Source organism: Drosophila gunungcola, chromosome 3R, assembly GCF_025200985.1.
Source record: "Drosophila gunungcola strain Sukarami chromosome 3R, Dgunungcola_SK_2, whole genome shotgun sequence".
Lineage (NCBI taxonomy): Eukaryota > Metazoa > Arthropoda > Insecta > Diptera > Drosophilidae > Drosophila > Drosophila gunungcola.
The window spans coordinates 12,670,979-12,694,598 of NC_069139.1; the positions used below are offsets into that span (position 1 = coordinate 12,670,979).

Sequence of the window (23,620 nt, forward strand, 5' to 3'; positions counted from 1 at the left end):
TACAATCTAAAAGGGTATAAAATGCGCTATTCTCTAGGAAAAGTGTAATTAACCCGACTTAATATTAATGAGTTTGTAAAAATTCTCTTTTAAAGAGAATTCAAGCCGTTATGCATTGATTAAATCTTAAGATTATATTAAATCTAACGATTTTATTTTAAATCAAATTTGAATTATTTGTACTGCTTAGCGAAGTTCACTACCCGCCAGCGTTGCCAGATGTTCAACTAAATTAGCTGCCACGAAAAATACCATACGCATGCAGCAAACGTTCACACTGGCCGCATATTTAAAAAAAAGTGTGAGACCCCCAATTGGACTGTTCTTATTGGAGCTGAGCTAGCACGTGCACGGAGATCACAGATCGAATATCAGCACCATGGTTGCCCAGAACTCGGACAAAATGCGCGCCCTGGCCCTGAAGCTGTTCGAGATCAATGCCTTCAAGTTCGGCGACTTCAAGATGAAAGTGGGCATCAATTCGCCGGTTTACTTTGATCTGCGTGTGATCGTCAGCTATCCGGATGTGATGGTTAGTATTTCGGATCCAAGCCTATGTAACATAATTATCCTCACGATAAATATACCACCCCCAGCAAACAGTATCCGACCTCCTGGTGGATCACATCAAGGACAAGCAGCTGACCGCCAGGCACGTGTGCGGAGTTCCGTATACGGCCCTTCCACTGGCCACCATTGTATCCCTGCAGCAGGGTACTCCAATGTTGGTCCGGCGCAAGGAGGCCAAGGCCTACGGCACCAAGAAGCTGGTGGAGGGCATCTTCAATGCCGGCGACACCTGCCTGATTGTCGAGGACGTGGTCACCTCCGGGAGCAGCATCCTGGACACAGTGCGGGATCTGCAGAGCGAGGGCATTGTGGTCACCGACGCCGTGGTCGTCGTGGACCGGGAACAGGGCGGAGTGGCCAACATCGCCAAGCATGGCGTCCGGATGCACTCCCTCTTCACGCTCTCCTTCCTGCTGAACACCCTGCACGAGGCGGGTCGCATCGAGAAGTCCACCGTGGAGGCGGTGGCCAAGTACATAGCCGCCGTCCAAATCAACAGCGATGGAACCTTTGTCGGCGGCGATAAGGCCGACGTGGTCGGAGGTGTGTATGCTCCAGATTCCCCCTAGATATATAGTAGATAGATAGGCAGATGGACAGATAAAGGCTACATGACACTCGGGCAGCGCATGGCCTCGAACTAAATTCAATTAGGGGAGCTCCAGTCGCGGTGTCATAAAGTTCGTAAATTTGCTTTCATTATACAACGGCCATAAACAGCGTAAGCCGATCTGGATTCCACACCCGGACCGGATCAAGTTGCCGGCAATGCGGCACGTGATTCCGCATAGTGCTCCACTCAATTATGCCATGCTTATCAGGCCACTTGAGAGCCAGACCCAGTTCCCTCCTCCAATCAAGCCTATCTCTTGGTCGCCTCTAAAAATAGGCATTGGTTTTGTTTTGTTTTTTTTTTTTTTTTTGGCTTGTTCAAATTTATGGCAATCGGTTCTTTTTTATTTCCACCTAAAAAGTTAATAAACTACTTATCTTAATAAGTGAGGAGCTACGGCTTGTGTTCTTATCTTACCATGTAAAAGTATTATTAAAAAAAAGTATTAGTATATATGCTTGATTAGTAAAAGGTACAGGTCATTCTTTGAATATTCAATTTCAGTTCCAAACGCATCCACTTATATATAATGTTATGTGCTTATGTTACCATGAGGAATAGGTTTGTTTACAAATGCTTTAGACAAAAAAAAAAAAAGTAAGTTAGAATGTCAAAGATAGATTTCTAATAGAATTTTTCTGTTCTGGAAATATGACGTGGATCTAGAAATTGATACCCAAGGAAAACATTTTTAACAAAAGTTTGATAATATAAATAAAAAGCAGTAGTGATAATAAGATTATTTGGGACTAAAGAAAAGTGGGGTAGGTTTCTGCCTCATGATAGCAAAGAAAGGGATAAGTTTGGTTTCGCTTATATAGTGGTAACTAATCTGTTAATAATATGTCCACAGCCAACGACCTGCAGCGCACCAAACTGACCTACGAGAGTCGAGCCAACTTGGCCAAGAGTGCGGTGGCCAAGCGGCTGTTCAACCTGATAGCCAGCAAGCAGACGAACCTCTGCCTGGCCGCCGATCTGACCCATGCGGATGAGATACTGGTTGTGGCCGACAAGTGCGGTCCGTATATTTGCCTGCTGAAGACGCACGTGGACATCGTCGAGGACTTTAGCGAGAAATTCATCAGCGACCTGCAGGTCCTGGCCCAGCGGCACAACTTCCTGCTGATGGAGGACCGCAAGTTCGCGGACATTGGCAATACGGTGTCCCTGCAGTACGGCAAGGGCATTTACAAGATTTCCAGCTGGGCAGACCTGGTGACGGCCCACACATTACCTGGACGCAGTATTCTGCAGGGTCTGAAGGCGGGCCTTGGCGAGGAAGGAGCCAGCAAGGAGCGCGGAGTCTTCCTGCTGGCGGAGATGTCGGCCAGCGGCAACCTGATCGATGCCAAGTACAAGGAGAACAGCAACAAGATCGCCACAGAGGGCGCCGACGTGGATTTCGTGGCCGGTGTGGTGTGCCAATCCGCCGAAGCCTTTGCCTTTCCTGGACTTTTGCAGCTGACCCCGGGAGTGAAGATCGACGAGAGCGTGGACCAGCTGGGCCAGCAGTACCAGAGCCCAGAACAAGTGGTCAAGGAACGAGGAGCCGACATCGGCGTGGTGGGCAGGGGCATCCTGAAAGCCAACAATCCGGAGCAGGCGGCCCAGACCTACCGCGATCGCCTGTGGGCAGCCTACCAGGACCGAGTAGCCAAGTAGAAGATACTGCCATCATTTCCTCTATACAAATATTCCCACACCCCCATTCCCCCGGTTTCGGTTACCCTAGTTAAGTGAAAAACATCCAAATTCTTTTCCATGATTTTATAATGCATTTATGAATTGAATATAGGCTATGAATCTTCCACAGAAAAAAGGCAAACGATGTTTGCCTTCAGATAAAAGTTACAACAAATATAATGGTTAACAATCGATGTGAAATGCTTCGGCGAAGAGAAAGTCCTTAGTAGGAGGCCAGGCACTGCAACACGTAGCTGTAGTCGCCGGAGAGGTCGTCCTGCAAACGAGATCAAGAGGGGAGGAGGATGATGAGTCTGACCCAGTTTTGCCGTCGAATGTAAACCAACTTTATTAGTTAATACGAGCACAAAACATACGAGTTCGATGCAAAATAATTTACAGTAATACATGTATACAAAATAAAATATATGTAAAAATGTTAAATAATCGTTGTCGAACAAATCGACTTGGACGTTAGACGTTATTGCACAGAGGGTAAATACTAAAGGTTTTTTTTCAAATCTTTTTTAAAAGAACACAACATGTCTAGATAATTTCATTTGTTCTCCGCTTTTGTTAATTTTTTCTTTTGGGGAAATGCAATATATTCGTTTTGATTTTTTGGCGTTTTCTACTTTAGCAGTGGGAATATTGCTCATATATTGGTATATTCTGGCCTGAATCCATCTACCAAGCCGTAAGAGTGACCAAAACATATCCAATATCGGTCTCGGCATCCTCCTGTTGTTGTTGGTTTGGGTTTAACGGTAGAGATAAAGCGTGAAAAGAGCAGAGGGTCAGAGCATTAAACTCACTTTACTTTGTATACATGGCTTATGTATTTATTAATACTCGGAAGCTTCTCATTTCAGAAATGGGAGGATGATTAGGATTATGTAAAATTGATCAAGGAAAAGCAAACTATTGTTTAAGTACTTGATCAGCAAAACACAAGTAACAAATTGTATTTTAAACTACTAAACTATTTTGTTTTAAGCTCTACATATCACAGTGAGATTTTACGTAATATTTACATTCAATGGAAATTTACTAACAGCAAGCAGTGCAAACAATTTGAAGTACGTTGAAAATAAACCGATTTAATCAACTTTTTATAGCTGATCAAGTTCTTACAACCAGTAAGAAGTAAGTTACTTTTTCTTTAGACCAATTTTACATGATTCTTGCATTAATTAAACCATTGCCTTAGTTAATGTTATGAAGTTAGCCAATGTAGCGCTGTTTTTTACATGACAAGCAGTGCAGATTCCTCTGCTATCAATAACGAAAACTCAAATTGAATTTTGTATTTTATTTTTGTCATATTTTTTTTTTATTTTGTTGCGTTTTTAAGTTTAAATATATTGCAAATGAGACTCGAAACAAAACGAAAATTATAAGCTACATAGCAGTGTATATAGGCTCATGTGTAGTAAATATAGAGATACAGTTATGTGCATGTGGCGTGCATAGTCATAATAATAATAGTCACAATTTATAATAATTAACAGGATGCGAGACTCGGGATTCTATACTACGGCTTTAAATGCACTGTGTGGTCTCGATTTCGCTAAAACTTTTTCCAGTTTAAAATCTGTACATTGTCAACTATTCGATATCTGAACTTCGTTTGTACATTCTGTTATATAGTTTAGGGCGTGGAACAGACGAAAGTGACAAGTTATTGTTGGATTGGGATTACTTTTTTAGAAGCCAACAATAGCCAATAGGGCACGCTTATAATCGCCGGATGTATCGCCCTAAAAATATATAGAATATGCCAAGTTTTAATGTTTTATGCACACAAATGAAGTAATCGGGCGGGAAAGGATAATGGCATCAAAATTCGACCATAAAGTGTGGGAAAAAGAAACGACAACAAGAAAAGCCAGCTGGATGGTTTCAGATCTCCGAAGGTACAGCGATTAATGAAAGTTATTGCAATAGACAATCGAATGTGAGTTAGTTGTATTAAACAGGGTGCAAAGTAGAAAATTCAAGCACACACACAAAAGAACAATTGCAAAACGGTATTTACCTTAATCCAAGACTCCAAGCTCTTTCCGTATTTGTTTTGGAATGCCTCCTTGATGTCACCCAGATCGATCTCCGAGCGGCTGACGATGATCCGGATCAGAGTTTTGTCCTTGGTGCCCAGGCCGGCCATCGAGTCGTGGAGCCGCTCCGAGAAGTAATCGATCTTAGACTTGCAGCACTTGACTGGAGGAGAATACAAAAATAAGAATGGATTCCAATGAGACGATGATTATATTGTAACCCACCGATGGCCAGGAAGCCCTTCTCCACGGAGCCGCTGAATTCCCGTTTGATGGCCTTCTCGATGTCGTTGCCCGACAGGTTCTCGTACTCCAGGAAGATCTGGCGCAGCTGCTGGTAGGAGCGGGTGATCAGGATCGCGTTGAAGGTGGACTCGTCGGTGCCCCACTGTCCCTCGCCGGCGTCGTGAAGAGCCTGGGCATCGGCGATGGCCGCTGCCTCATCCACGCCCTGGTTCTCATCCCTGTTGCCCTGCACCAAGGACACGCACAGCCGCTTGAAGTGGCCACTGGTGTCACCCTTCAGGTCGGATTCCAGGGGCTTGCCGAAGCTCTGCTCGTAGAACTGGGCAATGGTCTTGATGCCATAATTGGACAGCGTGCAGAGGATCTCGATGATGGCCTCCTCGTCGGTTCCCAGACCCGAGATGGCGTCGTGCAGCTCCTGGGCATAGAACTGGGGCAGCGGCGTCATCAGCGCCATGATCACATCCTCGAACTTGCCACCCAGCTCAGACTTCAGGTCCGAGATCAGGTCCTTGCCGTACGAGGTCTTGAAGGCCTCAGCGATCTCCAAACGCTGGACGATGCCACGCCTGGCCAGGATCTCGATGATGGCCTTCTCGTCGGTGCCGAAGCCCTTCATTGCCTTGCGCAGAATGGCCGCATCCTCGACGGGATCAAAGGGATCCGCCGGGTAGACGGTGGGTGTGCACTGCAAAATCAAACGCCAAGTAAAAACCAGTCAGCATGTGAGTAATAAGTGGGCAATCATGAATAATATGGTTTATTTTAATGCTTGGCACGTAATCCCAATAAGGGTGCTACTGCTCTGACTCAACATTCGCTTTCGGTATTCGTACTATATGTGGTTATTTCTGTTTATTATCTCTCTTTTGCATAATTTCCTATTTAAATTTGCCATGATAACGTGCTTTTTAAGTTAACTTTTATGAGAGACTCTTGCGTACATATATCAAGTTTTCTTATCACTCTCTTTTCCTATCAGTCGGTACTTGTTTTCAAAAATTATCTTCTATACTGTACATTATTTGATGAACATTTAATAGCCCATTTCGAGATAATTACTTGGCAGATGGCTAGTGTATGTTAGATAAAAAAGATTCGCTTCTAGAATATTTTATTCTCGCCAAAGAAACAGAAATAGAGTGCCTTTTAAAATAATACTATGTACATGTACTTCACAATTTCAAAACCTTATCTAATCCATTATATTGTTTTGCTAATTACAGATAGAAAATTAGAATTAATAATTGTAATTCAGTTGTAGTTAAGTTTCCATATGTCTATTGAGTTTGATAAGCTGCTTTAATAAATTAATGTGCTTGATCAAATGAAATAATTAAGTTTGATGAATCTACAGCTCATCATCCAATATAATACATTCTAAACTTACCTTGAATGGGTAGTACTCAGCGGAACTCATTTTGATTTGGTTGTTGTGGAAAATCTGTAAGTAGGAAGAAAGAATTCATAATGAATAATAGCTCAGCGATTGCTAGTAAGCCAAAAACGTGATAGAAAATTAACCCCCAGTGAGGTCAACTAGAATATGGCCTTTATTTTTGGGCCATACCTGGTGACATCATCAACATCGTAAAACCCTCCCATTGCGCATACGCCCCGTAGCCAGTCTGACGCTTGCCTAAAAACACTTTTCCTATTGATTTTTTTCCATAGTTTATTTACCCAGATGTTTTCGTAGTTGTTGTTTCGGATTGGAGACCAAGCCAAGTTCAACGTACTACCGGGGAAAGTGAAAGTTACCACTTTTCAGTTGGCAGGAGGTGGAACGCAGAAACCGGGTGCGTCTGATAGCCAAATATCTTAGTTCAGGTAGTTTCGTGATAGGCCAGACTGAACCCACACGAAATGGCCTTAAAAACGGATGAGCTCATTGCGTTCTGGTTTGAAAAACATCGGGCACGGCTCGATTGTGGCCACGAGAAAGCTTCAGGGAAATGTCTTTCACCGTCCACTCCCCCTTTTGTTCTAGACCTGCCCACTTAAGTTGTCAAGTGGAACACTATCTCGGGGGATTTGCCACAAGTCTACATAATAACAAAAATCAATAGGTCCAAATGACTTTATGATAAATTGATTGAAATTTCTGATCGCTCCTGAATTAGTTACTAAACTACAGCAGAAAATATGTTTGCCTTTCTATGCTGCCGCCAAAGTAGAAAGTCAACAAAAGGCAGCTGAAAAAAATTATAAAAGACTTGACGTGGCGACGCTACAAACAGGCCAAACAAAAAAACAAGAAAGAGAAACAACTACGCACGCCTCTGCAGTCAAGCTATAACCAAACAAAAATGTTTTGGACAAAGCTAAAACTGGTTCTTATATGTTTATGGTACACAGCTCCAGTCAAAACAATAGTATTTATGTAAGTTAGCATAACCATTATAGAAATGTGGTTAATACTATTTTTAATATGTTCACAAATTTTGTGATTCATTTAAAGATACTTAGTCTGATAGAACACGATTGGAATTATCAGTGCTATTATTTTTACCTAAACTGTATCTGTACAGCTTTCTGTGTTTGGAAACACCCACAAGTTTAAATTTTTAATCCATATGAGACAGTTGTGAATGGGGCTGGACACTGGAAAATGATAGATAGATGATGTACTCATGACGTATCTGATGATGTTTTTCTATTAATAGCTTTCACACTATCGTGGCTTGAGATACATTTGAAATTACAGCACTTTATGATTCACAAGACTTGTGACGTCAATTGGAAGATTTGAGCACGGCTTGAATAATAGAGATACACAATCTAGATTTATGGGAGGGAGAGACCTGGAACTTTCCAGTGTCTCGCGACTATGTGTGAACAACTTCATAAACAAAAGCTTTAACTAACTTCTTTTGGAGACCCTGGTGGACTGTACCTTGATTATAAATTCAGAAATGCTTTACAATTGTAGAGGGCAATTTAGTCGGTAATAAACCTTGATGACACACCTATTCTAGTATAATTGCCCGGCCTTAAATGCACTACCACTAGTTATATGAGGTGGAATGTGGCCACATCCGATGAGTAATACTAGAAACCCAAAGAGGTCTTCCAAAGATTTACCGTAACTGGAAGTCTATATCAGAGCAATTGAAGTTGATTGAATTACTAAATTAAGCAGGGAAATGGCACAAGAGAGGCATTTTGATGGACGCTTCTTCAAAGAATTCCGTTTCTCATCCCATGTAAAAAAATAATCGAACGATAAAAGTTTACTTAGATTTAGTGGGAGATGAAAAAAGTCACACGAGTCTGCGAATGGGGAGAGAAAACGCCAAAAGAGAGCCGCTACTGATGATGTCATTTCGGTTTTCGATTTTATACTTTTGGCACTGCCGACTCTTTATTTGAATTGCGTGTAGAACTACGAAGTAAATAGAGACATTTCGTTTCACCCTCACTCTTAAGCAAGATTCTGGAGAAATCTTCTCACGCCGCGCCCAAAATTCTACAAAACGCCCTTGGCACCAAAAATCTTTGATAGCTTAGCACACACATTCTTTTCACTTTTCTGATTGTTTTTGCATTTGACTTTGCGATTTCTGGCGCAGCGAGAGTAAACAAAAAGTTTTATCTTCAAATTCCTATACATTTACCAAATGATATTTTTATTTTGCTTTCGAACGTACAAGTCAGGCGATGCGAGCTGCAAGCGATGTGAAAAAATACTTAAGCTTTTTGCGCTCCGCAGTCCGTTTTATACTGCCGCTCTCTCGTTGGAAAGTGATGGGAAGCGAAAAGCCGGCGATTGGGATCCAAGAGAACCAGAGAGTTTTTTAATGTGGGGTGTCTGGAAGCAGTCAAAAATACCGTCAAAGTGTAAATATTTAGTAGTTTGATTTGAATTTTAGTAGATTTTAGCAAATGCCGCCTTGACTAAAAGTTTGGTGTCTCCTACGCCTTAAATGAGTACCAGTGCCTCTGAAACGTTGTGAGAACCAATATGAATCACCATTGGAAGATGTTGGGGCATCAAATATGACGAAAGCGCATTACGGGAGTTCAAATATTTGCACAGTAATAGTGACGAGATTGGGAAAATAAAGTTGATTACGCCTTTTATTTCAAAATAAAACCTTATTATTTCACATGCTAATACAAAAGCATGAGTGTAATACAAACGGCTTTGCATTAAAAAAAAAACTTGTTATTAATGTTAATGGACACAAATATGTGCTTAAAAGGGCAGTATTATCCAACATGACAACATTATTAAAATATTCATTATATATTATTTTCTGATAGATTAAAACGAAAATAAAAAAATTATGAATTCTAAAATTCATTACAGAACTTATCACATTTATGTTGAACAAAAGTGTACGTTTTTTATACGGTCCAATTGTTTGTATTATTACCATAAAGGGATTTTAACTAATCTTTTAACCTTTCCATGCGAAATGTAACGGTTAAAAATTAAATAATTTGTTTGCAATATTTCTGATTAAAATTTAAAAAAAAAACGGAACCAATTTCCAGTGAACTATCACATAACCAGAATCGCGAACTAGTTCGCATTGCCCATTTTTTTAATCGAAAACAGCTAGATCATTAAGGGTATTCATGTTATAGTTGTATGCTTTTAGTAAATAAACCGTATATTTTCTTGGCTTTTTGCGGTTAGTGTTACCAGTGGCTGCTATCAGTACGCCAACTCGAATAAGTAGGGCTACGGCCGAATGCTGTAGTACCAGGTGCTGCCAGACTTTGGCAATGCGAAGAGAGTGTGAGAAGGTTGCCACATCGGCGGAAGAAATTGTGTGTGTAAGTGTGCGTGAAAAGAAATTTAATAAACAAAGAGCTGCGCTCGCGGGCAGAGCACAAATTGCCTTGTACGCTCGTCAGTAAACTCCTTTCTCTTTACAGAAAATTGCAGCAACCAGAAAGCTCCAGTTCACCAATTAAGCAATATCCATTGCAATTAGTCACCGGGCCGTGAGTATACACCACATTAACAGCGCCAGAGGCGTCTTGTTCTCGATCCGGCGTCGGCCCCTCCCTTCTTCGGCGCTTTGTGACCTGTTATCTTGGCCACGAATCGAATGAGAAGCCGGAGCCCCCTTAAAAACCTGCCCCGACCACTCACACTCGTAATGGTGTTTATCTACCCAGCAGATAAGGATAAGCGAGTAGCCAGTACCCGTTCCAAGAATGTGGAAGGCAAGTGCCGGTCACCAGATACAGGCCTCCAGTGCCGCCTCCGCGGAGGACGATGACTGGGAGACGGATCCGGACTTCGTGAACGATGTCAGCGAGCAGGAGCAGCGTTGGGGATCGAAGACCATTGACGGCAGCGGCCGCACCGCCGGCACCATAGAGTGAGTCATCCGGTTTTCTTACGAATCTCAGTCTCGGGTTCATTGATCCCACTTGCAGCATGGACAAGTTGCGCGAGGAGACGGAGCAGGCCGATCTGGACAAGAAGAAGCAGCTGCTGAAGGACCAGAACGCGGGATACGGCTACGGCGGCAAGTTTGGCGTGGAAAAGGACCGTATGGACAAGTCGGCCGTGGGCCACGACTACCAGGGCAAGGTAGTCAAGCACGCCTCGCAGAAGGACTACAGCGATGGCTTCGGAGGAAAGTTTGGAGTGCAGGAGGATCGCAAGGACAAGTCAGCCGTGGGCTGGGACCACATCGAGAAGGTGGAGAAGCACGCCTCGCAGAAGGACTACGCCACTGGATTTGGTGGCAAGTTCGGCGTGCAGTCGGATCGAGTGGACAAATCGGCGGTGGGCTGGGATCACATCGAGAAGGTGGAGAAGCACGAGTCCCAGAAGGGTAAGATTCATTCTATATTGCATTGCGCAATTTACGGTTTTCTTTTTCGCAAGCAATGCAAAACATGAAAGAAAGATAACACCGGACTCTTTCTGGCTAAAAGTTTCAGTAACTCTTATTTTTGTTGTAAATAAATGATAATAATCATTTTCCACAACCCAGATTACTCCAAGGGCTTCGGCGGCAAGTTTGGCGTACAGGAGGATCGCAAGGACAAGTCCGCCGTGGGCTGGGACCACATTGAGGCCCCGCAGAAGCATGCCAGTCAGGCCGACCACAAGGTCAAGCCCGTGATAGAGGGAGCCAAGCCATCCAATCTGCGCGCTAAGTTTGAGAACCTGGCCAAGAACTCCGAGGAGGAGTCGCGTAAGCGGGCAGAGGAGCAGAAGCGCCTCCGCGAGGCCAAGGACAAGCGGGATCGCGAGGAAGCCGCCAAGAAGACAGTGGCTGAGAACACACCACGCACCTCGACGGACACGCCACCGCCAAAGGGTAGCAGGGCGGCCATTCAGACAGGTCGGACAGGAGGCATTGGCAACGCCATCAGTGCATTCAACCAGATGCAGTCGCCTGTATCGGAGACGCCACCGGCACGCAAGGAACCCATCGTCATTCCCAAGGCACAGCCGGTTAAAGTAGAAGCAAAGGAAGAGCCGGCGGCAACTCCAATTCCAGCGGCGGTTGTTGCTGCACCTGCTCCTGCAGTTGTCCCTGCTCCTGAGCCAGAGGCAACTCCAGTGCCTAAGGTTGCAGCTCCGCCACCGGATGTAGTTCCCCAGATTGAAGTGGAAACCGTGGACACGCCTCCCAGAAGCGAGCCGCCATCTCCAGTACATGAGCCAACACCCCAAGTCCAACCACAGCCCCAACCGCAAGCCAATCCTGAACCAGTAGCCGAAGAGGAGCCGCTGTACCAAAACCAGGCCGAGATTAAGGCCGCCTCCCCGCTGCCGCCCACGAACGGAGCAGCTTCCGAGGCAGTCGCTCCGAGTGTTGCAGCAAACGGGTCCCAGGAGGCCATCTATGCCAACTCTGACAATCTGGCCGACTACCTGGAAGACACCGGCATCCATGCTATTGCCCTGTACGATTACCAGGCGGCGGACGACGACGAGATATCCTTTGATCCGGATGACGTGATTACCCACATCGAAAAGATCGACGATGGCTGGTGGCGGGGATTGTGCAAGAATCGATATGGACTCTTCCCTGCCAACTACGTTCAGGTTGTGGGACAGAATTCCTAAATGCTTCCAATTGAAATTCACGATAGAACAAAATCAAATTGTATTTACTTACTAACGAAAACGATAATACTGATGTTGGATTATAAAACCGATTCGCTACTAACCCATTCATTTCGCGTGCCCCTTCCCCATCCATTGTTTCCCCTCTTCTCCCTCTAAATTATGTGCAACGAAAAGCTAAAGTTTGAAATTATTATTGTAACTTGTTATGCTAGCATTTTAACCAATCGAGGTATTCCATATTTTATATATCATTTACTGCATTTTACATTCTTTGTATTTAACTCGTGTATTTGCCAAGAAAATATGCCAAGCTATTTATGTTTCACTTGAGCAATTTGTGGGCAAAACTTACATAATGCTCATTTCACATTTTATACATTAGTTATGAAGTTAAATGTGTCAAGTAACGATTTTGCTCTTCTTAAATTGTATAAAGTCTACGAGAGTTTCCCGCGTCATGTGAGATCTAATGTTAAAGACAGTCACAACAAAAAGTCTGCTCTTTTGATAAAGAAATACATAATTAATAAAGTTAATTAAAAACTCATTTAGGGTTATTGTTTTATTGGGGGAATGTCTTAGCCCAAAGAGAGTTTAAACGATCAAATTATACAATGAAATCATACGAATCTTATAAGTAGGAGTCGCAGCGAATATTTATTGTTAACAAAATCCAGAATGGCGTAAAATTTTATAAAACACGTTAGTTAAATTTGTTTTAAAAATTATTTATTGAAAAACCTGGCAATTAATTAGTTTGAGGGTGGATTTTTCATGGTTATAGACATGTGCTACAATTTCTATTTTAAAATCTGGTTAAATAGTTAGGAATTTTTTTATACATATGTGACTTTTTGGATTATGAAATGCATTTGTGGAAGGCAACTTTACCAAGTGACTTTGGAACCACGTTAGTTTGGTGCTTACAAGATTTAAGTATTTGTATACGTTAAGAACCTAAGTTTTTGTCTAGTATAGGTCAAGGCTAGTATAGGTCTTGGACGATTGTCAAGGCCTTTCTATAAGAAAACGCATTTCTTATCAGCCGCTTACCAAGTGCAGTCTAATCTGAAAGTATAGGAAAAACTACATGAACCCACTTACTGGTATGAATCATGGTATGGTGATAAATGTGTATACATATGTACATATATACATATGTACATATATGGGTTTAACGAAGAAAGAGAACTTAGCATTGTGCTGATTTATCAGTTAAAAAACATAAGTTGTAAATTTGAACGACAGCCCAAAAGAAGCGGCGACTTGATAAGTTGGTCGCGATCATTGACGCCGGATCGCAATCGAAAGTGCCAGACAAAATCAAAGATACAGGCCAAAAAGAAAATTTATATATTTAATTTAGAGCAGGTATTACGATAAAGTGTGCGTGTTGGTAACAGCGTGAGGAAAATTTAATTCCGATTGTCCATTGAATTGAAATGAGTAAAGTACTAGTAATTTTCTATTCTCACACGACTAACGGTAATCCTAACCTGTGGTTAGTGATAAGAGAGAGAAAGAGGGAGAGAAAGAGAGAAATTGGCGAGGTCTTTTGACAAACCGGTATTTGAAGTGTCAAATTTAAATCTTTGGCGGCATTTCTGGCCACTCAAAGAATTCTAAGGCATTATCAAAAAATCCCCTTTCGAAAACCACTTTTCTCTCTCTCTATCTCCCACGCGCTCTCTCCCGCTCTGTGGCTGCTATCAGTACGCGAACTCGAATAAATAGGGGCTACAGGCAAATGCCATAGCCACTCGAAATCTTTGGTTGGCCCATAAACTACTGTAGTGCCAGGTGCTGCCAGATTTTGGCAAAGCGAAGAGAGTGTGAGAAGGTTGCCACATCGGCCGAGGAAATAGTGCGTGTAAGTGTGCGTGAAAAGAAAGCAGCTGGTGTCCGAATCACAAATATTGCGAGAAAAATTAATAAACAAAGAGCTGCGCTCGCGGGCAGAGCACAAATTGCCTCGTACGCTCGTCAATTGCCGTTAACTAAGTCAACAATTGGCAGCCGAAGACGCCGCCTCTTCATATTTTTTTGTTGCTATTGTTTCTTTGTCGTGCCGTTCAACGTCACCGAATTCGTAAATTGGTCCGCGAGAAAAGCTCGGAAAATGCATTTATAAGAAGTAATAAGTGCCGAGTCGCATCTTCTTTGTGTTCTGAGTGATATAATAAAGACGAGGGGCTTTAATTAGTTATACCCACAGCTGCAAGTAAGCCCTATTTAATTGTAGGAAAAAATGCTGGCTATGTTATCCAATAATTTACATCTCCATCAATATTTCGTGTTTTTACACATGTGTGTGTGTGAGTGTGCGCAGGTGTGTGCTAATAACAAAACGTGCTCTCTTTCTCTCTCTCCCAAAACTCCCCATCTCTTTCCTTTGCCGGCAAAGCGAGTGATGTATTATTGTTAAGATTAGTTCTTAGCCGTAAAAACAAGGTTTTCGCACTTTTAAATCCTCTAACAATAGCTTAGTTTCCCACAGGCAATTTCGTTTTATTGCCTGCGCACTCCCATAGAAAACAATTTAAGAACCCAATGAATCTTAAACAAAAAGCATATAATTACAGTTTCAAAAACAAACGAATTAACAATCTGCTGCTGATAAGTAATCTCTTCTACTTTCACATTACTGTTATCTTTGCTTAGAATTATGTTTGGTTTTGTTGTCAAGTGTTTTATTTTGGCCTGCTACAAAATAATTTGTTTATTTGCGGTGACAGCGCAAAATGGTACGCAGTTTAATATATGTATATTTTCTCGAAATAAACATAATTTTTTGTCAACACAAAAGAGAAAAAACTTTTAATTTGGACACTCAATAGCCCCCAAATTGTAGCGGATTTGGGTGTTTTTTTCGCAAAACAACTATCAAAATTTACGGTAACTGATTTGGTACAAATATGGTAGACGAACACGTAGCTAGCTGATTATATGCTTATCGGCTTGAATTCTGTTTTTGGGGGCGTGGGTATTGCCGTACAACTGGGTAAACAGAGCGTAATGCGACACATAAAATATTCCATTGAACTAGACACTTTCCGTCGATTTGTTACACTTTGCCTTAAAAAAGTTGCACCGAGCAATGGGCACCATTAAAGCTCCGTTAATTGCGCCTTGATTTGGCCATCTCGGTTGCTATATACTATACATACACCCGATTAAATGCCACATCTAAGTAGGCATTGCTCGATGCTCTCGGGCTCTTTGTCTTTGTTTTGCTCCGATCCGTCCGTCATCGATGAAGCGATGTGGAAAGCCTTTAGCAGATATATAGGCATCAGTGGGGCAGCAGCGCTTGTCAAGGTGAGCCACTTGGCGCTTTTTTCAACAATACATATGGTCTGAAGAGCTCTCGGCTGCTCAGGCATCCCATACAAACTGCACTTGTAATCGCTTGTTATCAAATAAACAGAATACCAAAATTCATATCGATTTGCAGGTCAACAGTCTCGAATTTCCGTACAGTTGTCTTGTTTTTATTAAGGCATATCTAAATGATTGCTTGATGCAAATGTGTTTGAACAATAAATACTCGCTGTGGTAAATTGGATAAGAGAATTTCAATTACTGGACTGTTGAGTGGAAATAAATGTGAGTCACAAATCTCTGTTTTATTTCTTCATAAAGGCTCACAAGTAAATATAACATAGTATGAAATTCATATTATTCCTCCGTTATAAATTCCTATATGGTGCAGAAATCACAATCTCATATGGCGCGAAATTCATTTGTTTGTTGTTTGCATTATGATAATGATAATTAAGTTGAAATCACAAGGAGATGCTCAATTAAATGGAAATTGTGAGAACCTTTAGCAGGTGAAACAATCATAGAGCAAATAAAGATTAACTTAGAACAGTCGGTGACGGGCAGTGGACGGAAATAGGAGCATGTGTATAATTTTAATTCGATTCTCCGTTTCAGCATGTCTTCAAATGAGGCCTACCACCGGAATAACGAGTCTGGCGCTGGTGGAGATGGCCCAGGTGTATCTGCTGGTGGATCCGCCGGAGACAGTCAGCGAAGCAACCATCTGCACCACCAGCAAATACTTAACGAGACGACCTATCTGAAACCCGCCGCCAAGCAGGCCTACTTCAGCGATGAGAAGGTCCTCATACCCGATGATGATCGCACAAACGTGAGTTCAACCTAAATGGCCAAGTTAAGCAAACGTAAACCATTACCTTATACTCTCCAGGTGAGTTTCAGCTTTCGTAAGCTGTGGGCCTTCACGGGACCCGGTTTTCTTATGTCTATTGCGTATCTGGATCCCGGTAACATTGAATCCGATATGCAGTCTGGTGCGGCAGCCAAGTACAAGATCTTGTGGGTCTTGCTCTGGGCCACTGTCTTGGGTCTGCTCATGCAACGCTTGGCTGCAAGGTGAGTGGGTCTCCACAGCCCCCCAATAAATGAAAATTAAAACTGTTTATGATTTCCCTTGCAGGCTGGGTGTGGTCACTGGCCTGCATCTGGCCGAGATGTGCTACAGACAGTACAAGCGTCTGCCGCGTTGGATCCTCTGGATAATGATTGAGATAGCCATTATTGGCTCCGACATGCAGGAGGTTATTGGCACGGCCATTGCCATATACTTGCTGTCCAATAAAGTGTAAGCAAATCTAATGCGCGAAATACAGCAATACTCAGTACTTATGCGGGTTTTTCCCACTTTTGTAGAGTGCCTTTGTGGGGCGGCGTGCTGATCACCATTGTGGACACGTTCACGTTCCTGTTTCTGGACAAGTACGGTCTACGCAAGCTGGAGTTCCTATTCGGTTCCCTCATCACCATCATGGCTGTCTCATTTGGCTATGAGGTAAGTTCCAATCGAACGCAAAAAAAGTACTCAAATTTAAGTAGCCTCTTTGTTGTTAAAAGTAATCCCCGAAAACTGCGAAAAATTCCCCTGGCTAAGCGACAATAAAGTTGTCATGAGAACAAATTGCCAGACGTGAGTGCAAATATAATTTGTTTAAACAATTGTGCAAAAGCGTTATGGAAAGAACCCAGCAGTATCATTTTTATGCCTCGTAAATTTTAAATTTTCAGCTGGTAGCGGTTTTTCGTAATATTACTAATTTTCTGAAGCCAGCCCTTAAGCAAACGTCATGTTTACAGCCCAGATAATAAGTAATTGTATTTGAGCTGTCTGTCCCAGTCGGTCACGCAGATGATTAGATAAGCAGCACTTGCACATTTTGAGGGGTATGGGCTGGGGATTCATGGTACTTCGTTTGCCGCTGGCCAGGCACATGATGCTGCCAGAAATGACAAACAATTCTATATGGGATAAATAATGCCAGACCTTATCGGTTTGATTATACAATACAGAATTTTACAAATATCCATTGGGGATTTTCAGCGATTAGTACAATGGAAACCAATGTAAATATGTTAACCCTTGGGACTTTGAAAATACTTTTACAAATGACCAAATTGTTTTCGTCATTCTTTGAGTTAACAAGGAGATAACTTAGGGTATTTCACTTGTACTTCTATTAATTGCATGAAGCTATTTATTCATATTTTATGTTTTTTTTTTCATTTTAGTATATTGTGTCCGCCCCCAACCAGGGAGAGGTTCTTGAGGGGATGTTTGTGCCCTGGTGCTCTGACTGCAATTCGAATGTGTTGCTGCAGGCGGTGGGCGTAGTAGGTGCTGTCATCATGCCCCACAATCTCTACCTCCACTCGGCCTTGGTTAAGGTATAAAACCACTCAGCTTACTTTACGTTTTTGTGTTAAAAACAAAGTTTCCCTTAACAGTCCCGCGATATAGATCGTCGCCAGCCAAAGAAAGTTAGTGAGGCGAATTTCTACTTCTTCATTGAGGCCTCCGTAGCTCTTTTTGTGTCCTTCATCATCAACCTGTTTGTGGTGGCTGTGTTTGCCCATGGCATGTACGGCAAGACGAACAAAGATGTGGTGAGTAGAGGATCTTGAGATTCAAATGAACAAGAACTAAGGGCTAGCTTTTACTTATTCACTAGCTCGATGTGTGCACCAACAAGTCAATGTACGAGGATGCTCAAATGTCATTTGTGGACAATGTGAATGGAACTGCAATAATCGATGCGGATCTATACAAGGGTGGACTCTTCCTTGGTTGCACCTTTGGCGCTGTGGCCATGTACATTTGGGGCGTGGGCATTCTGGCTGCGGGTCAGAGCTCCACCATGACAGGCACCTATGCCGGCCAGTTCTCCATGGAGGGATTCCTCAACCTGCAATGGCCGCGCTGGTGCCGCGTGCTGGTCACGCGCTGCATTGCCATCATTCCCACCTTCTGCCTGGCCATGTTTAGCAAGATGGAAGATCTGACCAGCATGAACGACATCCTAAATGCGGTGATGTCGCTCCAACTGCCATTCGCTGCCATACCCACCATCGCATTCACCTCGTGTGCCGCCATCATGGGCGAGTTCGTCAACGGATTGTGAGTGATATTGACACGTTTAATTGACTGTCGGGCAGAATTTAATTTTCTGTATTCACAGGGGCAACAAAATCGTTTCCATTCTGCTGACCATTGTGGTGATTGGCGTTAATTTGTACTTTGTAGTGGTGCAGGTGGAGAACATGGAAATTAAAGGCGGTTTGCTTGCCCTAGTCTGTGAGTAGTCAATGGTTTTTAGTATTTTGCCTGATGCTTATGATTTTCCCTTTCTCTACCTTATTCCAGGTATATTTGCCATTCTGTACTTGCTGTTTAACCTATACCTTGTAATACACATGGCCGCTTGCATGGGCAATCAGCGCCTGATGAACAGTCGGGTGAGTATTTGGGCCACTTATCAAGTGGGCTTAGCGAATCACAAATTAGGCGAACGTTTTGACACATTTTAAAGCATCACTGATACCGTCATCAATGCGCCGACTTTATCAATATACGTGACTGACCACATATGGTTCTTGGGGGCTTTGGAGGGCTTATGCCTACTTCATCTACTGGTACTCAAGGTATTCTCTGTTTACAGTGGGTTCAGCGCTTCGTGTTGCCAAGCCAAAACAGCTTTTCGATAAAGAACGCCAACTCGACGTATGCCAGGTATGTTCCAGATTGTATTTACCCAACAATATCACCATCCGCACCACAATCAAATGCACAAACTCTCTCACTCTGCATCTCCCTCTTTAGTAGCTAACTTTTCTAAACTTTTGCTTGTTATTAAGTTTCTACCCGCACCGTTCTTCAACCGAATTGGCTCTACTTCTTTCAATATATCCTAATCCTTTCCCCATCTGTAAGCTCTAAGCCTGTACCTAATTAATCCACATCTGGTTATGATCTCTAAACCGAAACTAAACTCCCAAATCGTATCTTGCTATGCTCTCTTCTCTCGATTCTTCACAGTGATGTAACCTTAGTTGTAGGCGAATCAGCTACTAACACGGTGAAAGGTCTCGATACCGTCTCGGAGAAAGTGCCTAACTGAATCATCCCAGTGACTCATTCAGGCTCGACTCCCCCACACACACCCTTGTGATATTAACACTAAATCACACGCTTAACACTACTAACAAGTACCTAGTAGGGCTCTACGAAACCCTTAAATTTGTAAGGCATGTCTTTAGGGAAACTACGTTTGTAAATAGAAAGCATTTACCCATCACAATGATGGGGTCCTATAGATAGTAAGCGTGTCTTCGGTAAGTCCACTGAATGCTTTATCGAGCAATGGGTATTATGTACTCATAAGGCTTTGGCGCTTAGCATGTTAAATAAAGTTGCATTTACCACTAAGTATTACTCGAAGTCTTTCAATTTATTGGTAATTGGTATTTGGCCATAAGTGCGAGGTGAAGCCGTTCCATAAATGGAAGATAATCGAAATTAAAAGGACTTACTACAAAAATGGAATTACTACGAACGAAAATAAAATTTTAAGTTCTTTTAAAATAATTTAAAAATACATACGGTGTTTAAGCATTTTGTAAGTTAGTTATAAGACGCCATCGATTATTTTAAGCTTTGTGTTATGGAAATGGGCATTAAAACACTTTGGGCGTGTCTCATTTATCATCCTAATCTTAAAGTACTTCGAATTTGTGGCTAATTTTCAAATAATTTTGTATCATGACATTTCTCTTTTATTATATGTACTTGGAAACTCTGTACTCTCTGTATGTGTCTGTGTCTGTGTGTTTCACCACTGTCCCTCTCTATCCGTACTATCTTATACACCAAACACCCTACTCTTATACTCGGTGTCGACTACACGACTGGATTGATTGATGTTTCCCGTTTCCCATTCAAAATTGTCTAATTGAAATGTGCGATACAAACACACAAAACAACAACTACAACAAAAACAACCAACGTTTTCAAATTGACATACACAAAAACAAATTTTAACTTGAACACACACAAACACACACGTGCACAACGACCACAAAAATGTATTTTCTTTTTATGTGGAAATGGATTTTTTGGCATTGATACAAACAAATTGAAATTACTTTTCGAAACTTTTAAACGAATTTGTTCAAAATTTATTTCTGAAGAATGGCGCATAACATGCAAAATTTTAATGCAAAACATAATCGAAGGCTAAACGAAAACGAGACTAAATGAATTTGCCAAATTTCAATCGATTGAAAACGCGTGCCATGACCATTGAAATAATCAAAAATACATTTTTCTTCACTTGACTTTAAATATCATGGCCAAAATGCGGCGCGCCCAAAATTGTGCTGGTCAAAACTGATTTTCTTTTTTTTGCTTGGGGCCTCATCCACGTGAAACTACTACCACTTCAATTCTGGATCGGATTCTGCAAATAATGTACATAGCGAGCTGACGCTTAACGATAATGGAATCGCAAGAAACTCGATTCAAAATCCAAATCAGAATCTCACCCAACGAAACCAATTAAGATAGTCTTAAATCAAATTTCCTCAGCTTTTTTAGCTTTATTGAAATACTTAAAAATTCGCGTCCAAATTTATGTAAATGTTGTAAAGAATTTAATCTCCTAAGTCCTGCACTATAAGTATTTTTCCTATAGATGTCCTTTTCAATGTATTTTTTAGGCGAATTGTACGTACTACTCTTCTGAAAACATCTTGTTGATATAAGAAGCTTTGTATAAATCATTTTGTTAATGTTAGATTTAATGTAGACATATTTATTAACTGTAGAATTTCTAGACTAGAAATAAATAAATTTCCCAAAACTTTCCCCTCTTCTTTTCCAGACAATAAAAATACAAATTTCGTTTGTGTGTTCGCTGGTGGTTTTTTACTTTGTTTGCTTTTAACTTAATTGTTTACCTGTGTATTGTAATGTGCTTTGAAATTTCATGAGGTGATTTTTTCTGTATGTTTTGCTAACTTTGTACGAATTGTAAATTTAATTTAACTTTGATTTTTGATTCTATTGTTAAGTTTATTGTGTCATTGTTAAGGGAGAGTTTCAGTGTGGCTTTAAAACGATTATAAATTTTAATGACAAAGCTTTAGTTAAATTTTACTTTGAATATTTTGATAGAAAAATTTGTTGATTTTTTTAGTGTTTTTGTCTAGTAATCGAAGACAAAAACACTATTGGATACTACTATACTGAGCAAAAGTCAGATAATAAAAAAAAAACAAGAAGGGAAGCTTTACTTTACCTTAATTGTAATATTCTATTAAACGACTCTGTATTGATGCAAATATATATTTAAAAACAAAGAACATGATTTTCCGATAAAAATGTGGCTTTTTGTATGTATCTACGTAATTTGTATGTTGAAAAAAAGCCAAATTATTTTTATTTTCTTAAAATTCTTCTACTCCCAAAAACAAAAAATTGTCATAGAAACTAAACTATTGTTACATGAATTTTAAATGATAAGTATTAAATGAATTCCACGAAATTATCAAAATAAAACTTATGTACTTATACTTTAATACTGTATGTAGTTTATTTTCATGACACACCTATTACAACTGAATTTTAGTTTTCTTTTTGGGTGTATTCATTTTCGGCTTTTTTTTATGGGAGTTGAGAGACTAGTTTGCGTAGAACCGGACGGACTGACGGACATGGCTAAATCAACTAAATATATATTCTTTGTAAGGTCCTTTACTGCGTTGTAAACTTTTTATGAAAATATAAAACCCTCTGCAAGGGCTTTAAAATGTAGTGAAATAGGGGTGGACGGCTTGTACATATGCATATATAATTGAATAAATATTTACTATAGAAGTTAAGTTTAATCTTTTGAGTAACTAAATTGTCATAAACACATCTGGATATTAGATTACAATTATGTAGTTATGCTTATCAATGAAGTCAAGAACTAAGTCTCTGTTTTACCCGATAAATAAATATATTTTGAAGTTTAGACATTGTCTCTTCTGTCATATTACTGTTTCGTTTAAATTTAATTTGCATTGACGAGAGATTTGCACTCAAACCAACATTATACATACCCTCCATCAACCATCAATCATCAGTCATTTATACAAATTTTCCCATAACTTTTATTGCAGGATTGCCACGAGTGCCGAAAACGAGGTAGAGGGTATTGACGGTGAGGACGCGTAGCCATTACTGTGCTGCACTGATTCCGATGGCAGTGAGGACGTTTGTTTCACGAACAGCAACAACAACGAGGTCGGCTGCCCAAGTAGCAATCTGAACGGAACTCTGGGGCATCACGTCGTCCTCAGCTAGCGTTGGCGTTCGAATTGGCTCCGGGAATGCCGCCGGCGTAACAAACTACTCGACAAGGGACACGATGTGGCAGATTCTTCCGGGGCCAGACCGGGGTTCGATTCGGTCTGGCTGGCGGGAAATAGATCGGCGTCCGTTGTTGCTTCGGGTATTATTTTTTAAGAGGTCCTCCGAGAGGACCTGGGATCAGTGTAAAACAATAACTAAATTCTAATTTGAATGCATACCAAAAATGGGTAATGAACACTACTTACTGAAAAGCGCAGAGAGACAAAAAACCAAATCCATGAGATCGTCGAAATTAACACTAATCGAAAGCACTTTTAATTAATGCATATAGTTGTAAAGTCTATTATTGATAAGGCTGTGAAATTAACTGAGCGGTAATCGAACCACATCAATTGTCTAATCATTTTTAAATCTTCATGTCAAAATTATATCAGTTTGTGTCTCTATATTGAATGTGTGTATGTAATTATTTATCAAATGTTTTAAAAAAGAAACCTACTACTTTGTATTTATTTTGTACTATTAAACCTAAGAACTCCTTCATAAAGCTGCACTTTAATGGAAACTAAAGGTCCAGAGGAATCTTTCATCTCCTAGCTAGCTACAAACAAATATTTTAAAAATTGTTGTGTACAAAAATTGCTATAAATAAAGATTTTTATTATATTAAGGAAAATATTTATCATAGGTCATTATTTTTATAC

General features: G+C 41.1%; 4 protein-coding genes across 10 annotated transcripts; 3 read left to right on the plus strand and 1 right to left on the minus strand.

Annotated features, from left to right (window-relative positions):
- The first annotated feature begins 275 nt into the window (after positions 1 to 275).
- LOC128251835 (uridine 5'-monophosphate synthase) lies at positions 276 to 3,063 on the plus strand. Its single transcript, XM_052979033.1, has 3 exons — positions 276 to 532; positions 597 to 1,113; positions 2,037 to 3,063. The coding sequence occupies exons 1-3, from the start codon at positions 380 to 382 to the stop codon at positions 2,846 to 2,848; spliced, it is 1,482 nt and encodes a 493-aa protein (XP_052834993.1). The 5' UTR covers positions 276 to 379; the 3' UTR covers positions 2,849 to 3,063.
- Positions 2,939 to 8,927, minus strand: LOC128251836 (annexin B9). Of its 3 annotated transcripts, none has more exons than XM_052979036.1 (5): positions 8,823 to 8,927; positions 6,563 to 6,616; positions 5,152 to 5,860; positions 4,908 to 5,089; positions 2,939 to 3,146 (listed from the first exon to the last, which is right to left on the minus strand). In XM_052979036.1, the coding sequence occupies exons 2-5, from the start codon at positions 6,590 to 6,592 to the stop codon at positions 3,093 to 3,095; spliced, it is 975 nt and encodes a 324-aa protein (XP_052834996.1). In that variant the 5' UTR covers positions 6,593 to 6,616; positions 8,823 to 8,927; the 3' UTR covers positions 2,939 to 3,092. The 3 variants fall into 3 exon arrangements, with proteins under 3 accessions (XP_052834996.1, XP_052834995.1, XP_052834994.1); XM_052979035.1 differs by lacking the exon at positions 2,939 to 3,146 and adding an exon at positions 3,193 to 3,610; XM_052979034.1 differs by lacking the exon at positions 2,939 to 3,146 and adding an exon at positions 4,167 to 4,629.
- A 960-nt stretch (positions 8,928 to 9,887) lies between these two features.
- Positions 9,888 to 12,772, plus strand: LOC128251834 (hematopoietic lineage cell-specific protein). The gene is made up of 5 exons (XM_052979032.1): positions 9,888 to 9,957; positions 10,060 to 10,128; positions 10,309 to 10,511; positions 10,570 to 10,973; positions 11,136 to 12,772. The coding sequence occupies exons 3-5, from the start codon at positions 10,345 to 10,347 to the stop codon at positions 12,218 to 12,220; spliced, it is 1,656 nt and encodes a 551-aa protein (XP_052834992.1). The 5' UTR covers positions 9,888 to 9,957; positions 10,060 to 10,128; positions 10,309 to 10,344; the 3' UTR covers positions 12,221 to 12,772.
- Positions 12,773 to 13,966: 1,194 nt separating this feature from the next.
- Positions 13,967 to 23,592, plus strand: LOC128251833 (protein Malvolio). Of its 5 annotated transcripts, none has more exons than XM_052979030.1 (12): positions 13,967 to 14,093; positions 16,163 to 16,379; positions 16,440 to 16,624; positions 16,689 to 16,853; positions 16,922 to 17,060; positions 17,795 to 17,950; positions 18,011 to 18,169; positions 18,235 to 18,680; positions 18,742 to 18,857; positions 18,927 to 19,018; positions 19,222 to 19,292; positions 22,724 to 23,592. In XM_052979030.1, the coding sequence occupies exons 2-12, from the start codon at positions 16,164 to 16,166 to the stop codon at positions 22,776 to 22,778; spliced, it is 1,800 nt and encodes a 599-aa protein (XP_052834990.1). In that variant the 5' UTR covers positions 13,967 to 14,093; position 16,163; the 3' UTR covers positions 22,779 to 23,592. The 5 variants fall into 5 exon arrangements, with proteins under 5 accessions (XP_052834990.1, XP_052834991.1, XP_052834986.1 ...); XM_052979031.1 differs by lacking the exon at positions 22,724 to 23,592 and adding an exon at positions 21,442 to 21,800; XM_052979026.1 differs by lacking the exon at positions 22,724 to 23,592 and adding an exon at positions 21,038 to 21,426.
- Positions 23,593 to 23,620: the final 28 nt, after the last annotated feature.

Excerpts from the sequence above, each read along its gene's own strand:
- LOC128251835 (XM_052979033.1), top strand. The coding sequence starts at position 380 with ATGGTTGCCCAGAACTCGGACAAAATGCGCGCCCTGGCCCTGAAGCTG. Across the intron at positions 533-596 it reads TCAGCTATCCGGATGTGATG|CAAACAGTATCCGACCTCCT; the intron begins GTTAGTATTTCG and ends TACCACCCCCAG. Across the intron at positions 1,114-2,036 it reads TAAGGCCGACGTGGTCGGAG|CCAACGACCTGCAGCGCACC; the intron begins GTGTGTATGCTC and ends ATATGTCCACAG.
- LOC128251836 (XM_052979036.1), bottom strand. The coding sequence starts at position 6,592 with ATGAGTTCCGCTGAGTACTACCCATTCAAG. Across the intron at positions 5,861-6,562 it reads CTGAGTACTACCCATTCAAG|TGCACACCCACCGTCTACCC; the intron begins GTAAGTTTAGAA and ends TTGATTTTGCAG. Across the intron at positions 5,090-5,151 it reads GAAGGGCTTCCTGGCCATCG|TCAAGTGCTGCAAGTCTAAG; the intron begins GTGGGTTACAAT and ends ATTCTCCTCCAG.
- LOC128251834 (XM_052979032.1), top strand. The coding sequence starts at position 10,345 with ATGTGGAAGGCAAGTGCCGGTCACCAGATACAGGCCTCCAGTGCCGCC. Across the intron at positions 10,512-10,569 it reads CGCACCGCCGGCACCATAGA|CATGGACAAGTTGCGCGAGG; the intron begins GTGAGTCATCCG and ends TCCCACTTGCAG. Across the intron at positions 10,974-11,135 it reads GAAGCACGAGTCCCAGAAGG|ATTACTCCAAGGGCTTCGGC; the intron begins GTAAGATTCATT and ends TCCACAACCCAG.
- LOC128251833 (XM_052979026.1), top strand. The coding sequence starts at position 16,164 with ATGTCTTCAAATGAGGCCTACCACCGGAATAACGAGTCTGGCGCTGGT. Across the intron at positions 18,170-18,234 it reads GCAAGACGAACAAAGATGTG|CTCGATGTGTGCACCAACAA; the intron begins GTGAGTAGAGGA and ends CTTATTCACTAG. Across the intron at positions 19,293-21,037 it reads GCCAACTCGACGTATGCCAG|CGAGCTGACGCTTAACGATA; the intron begins GTATGTTCCAGA and ends TAATGTACATAG.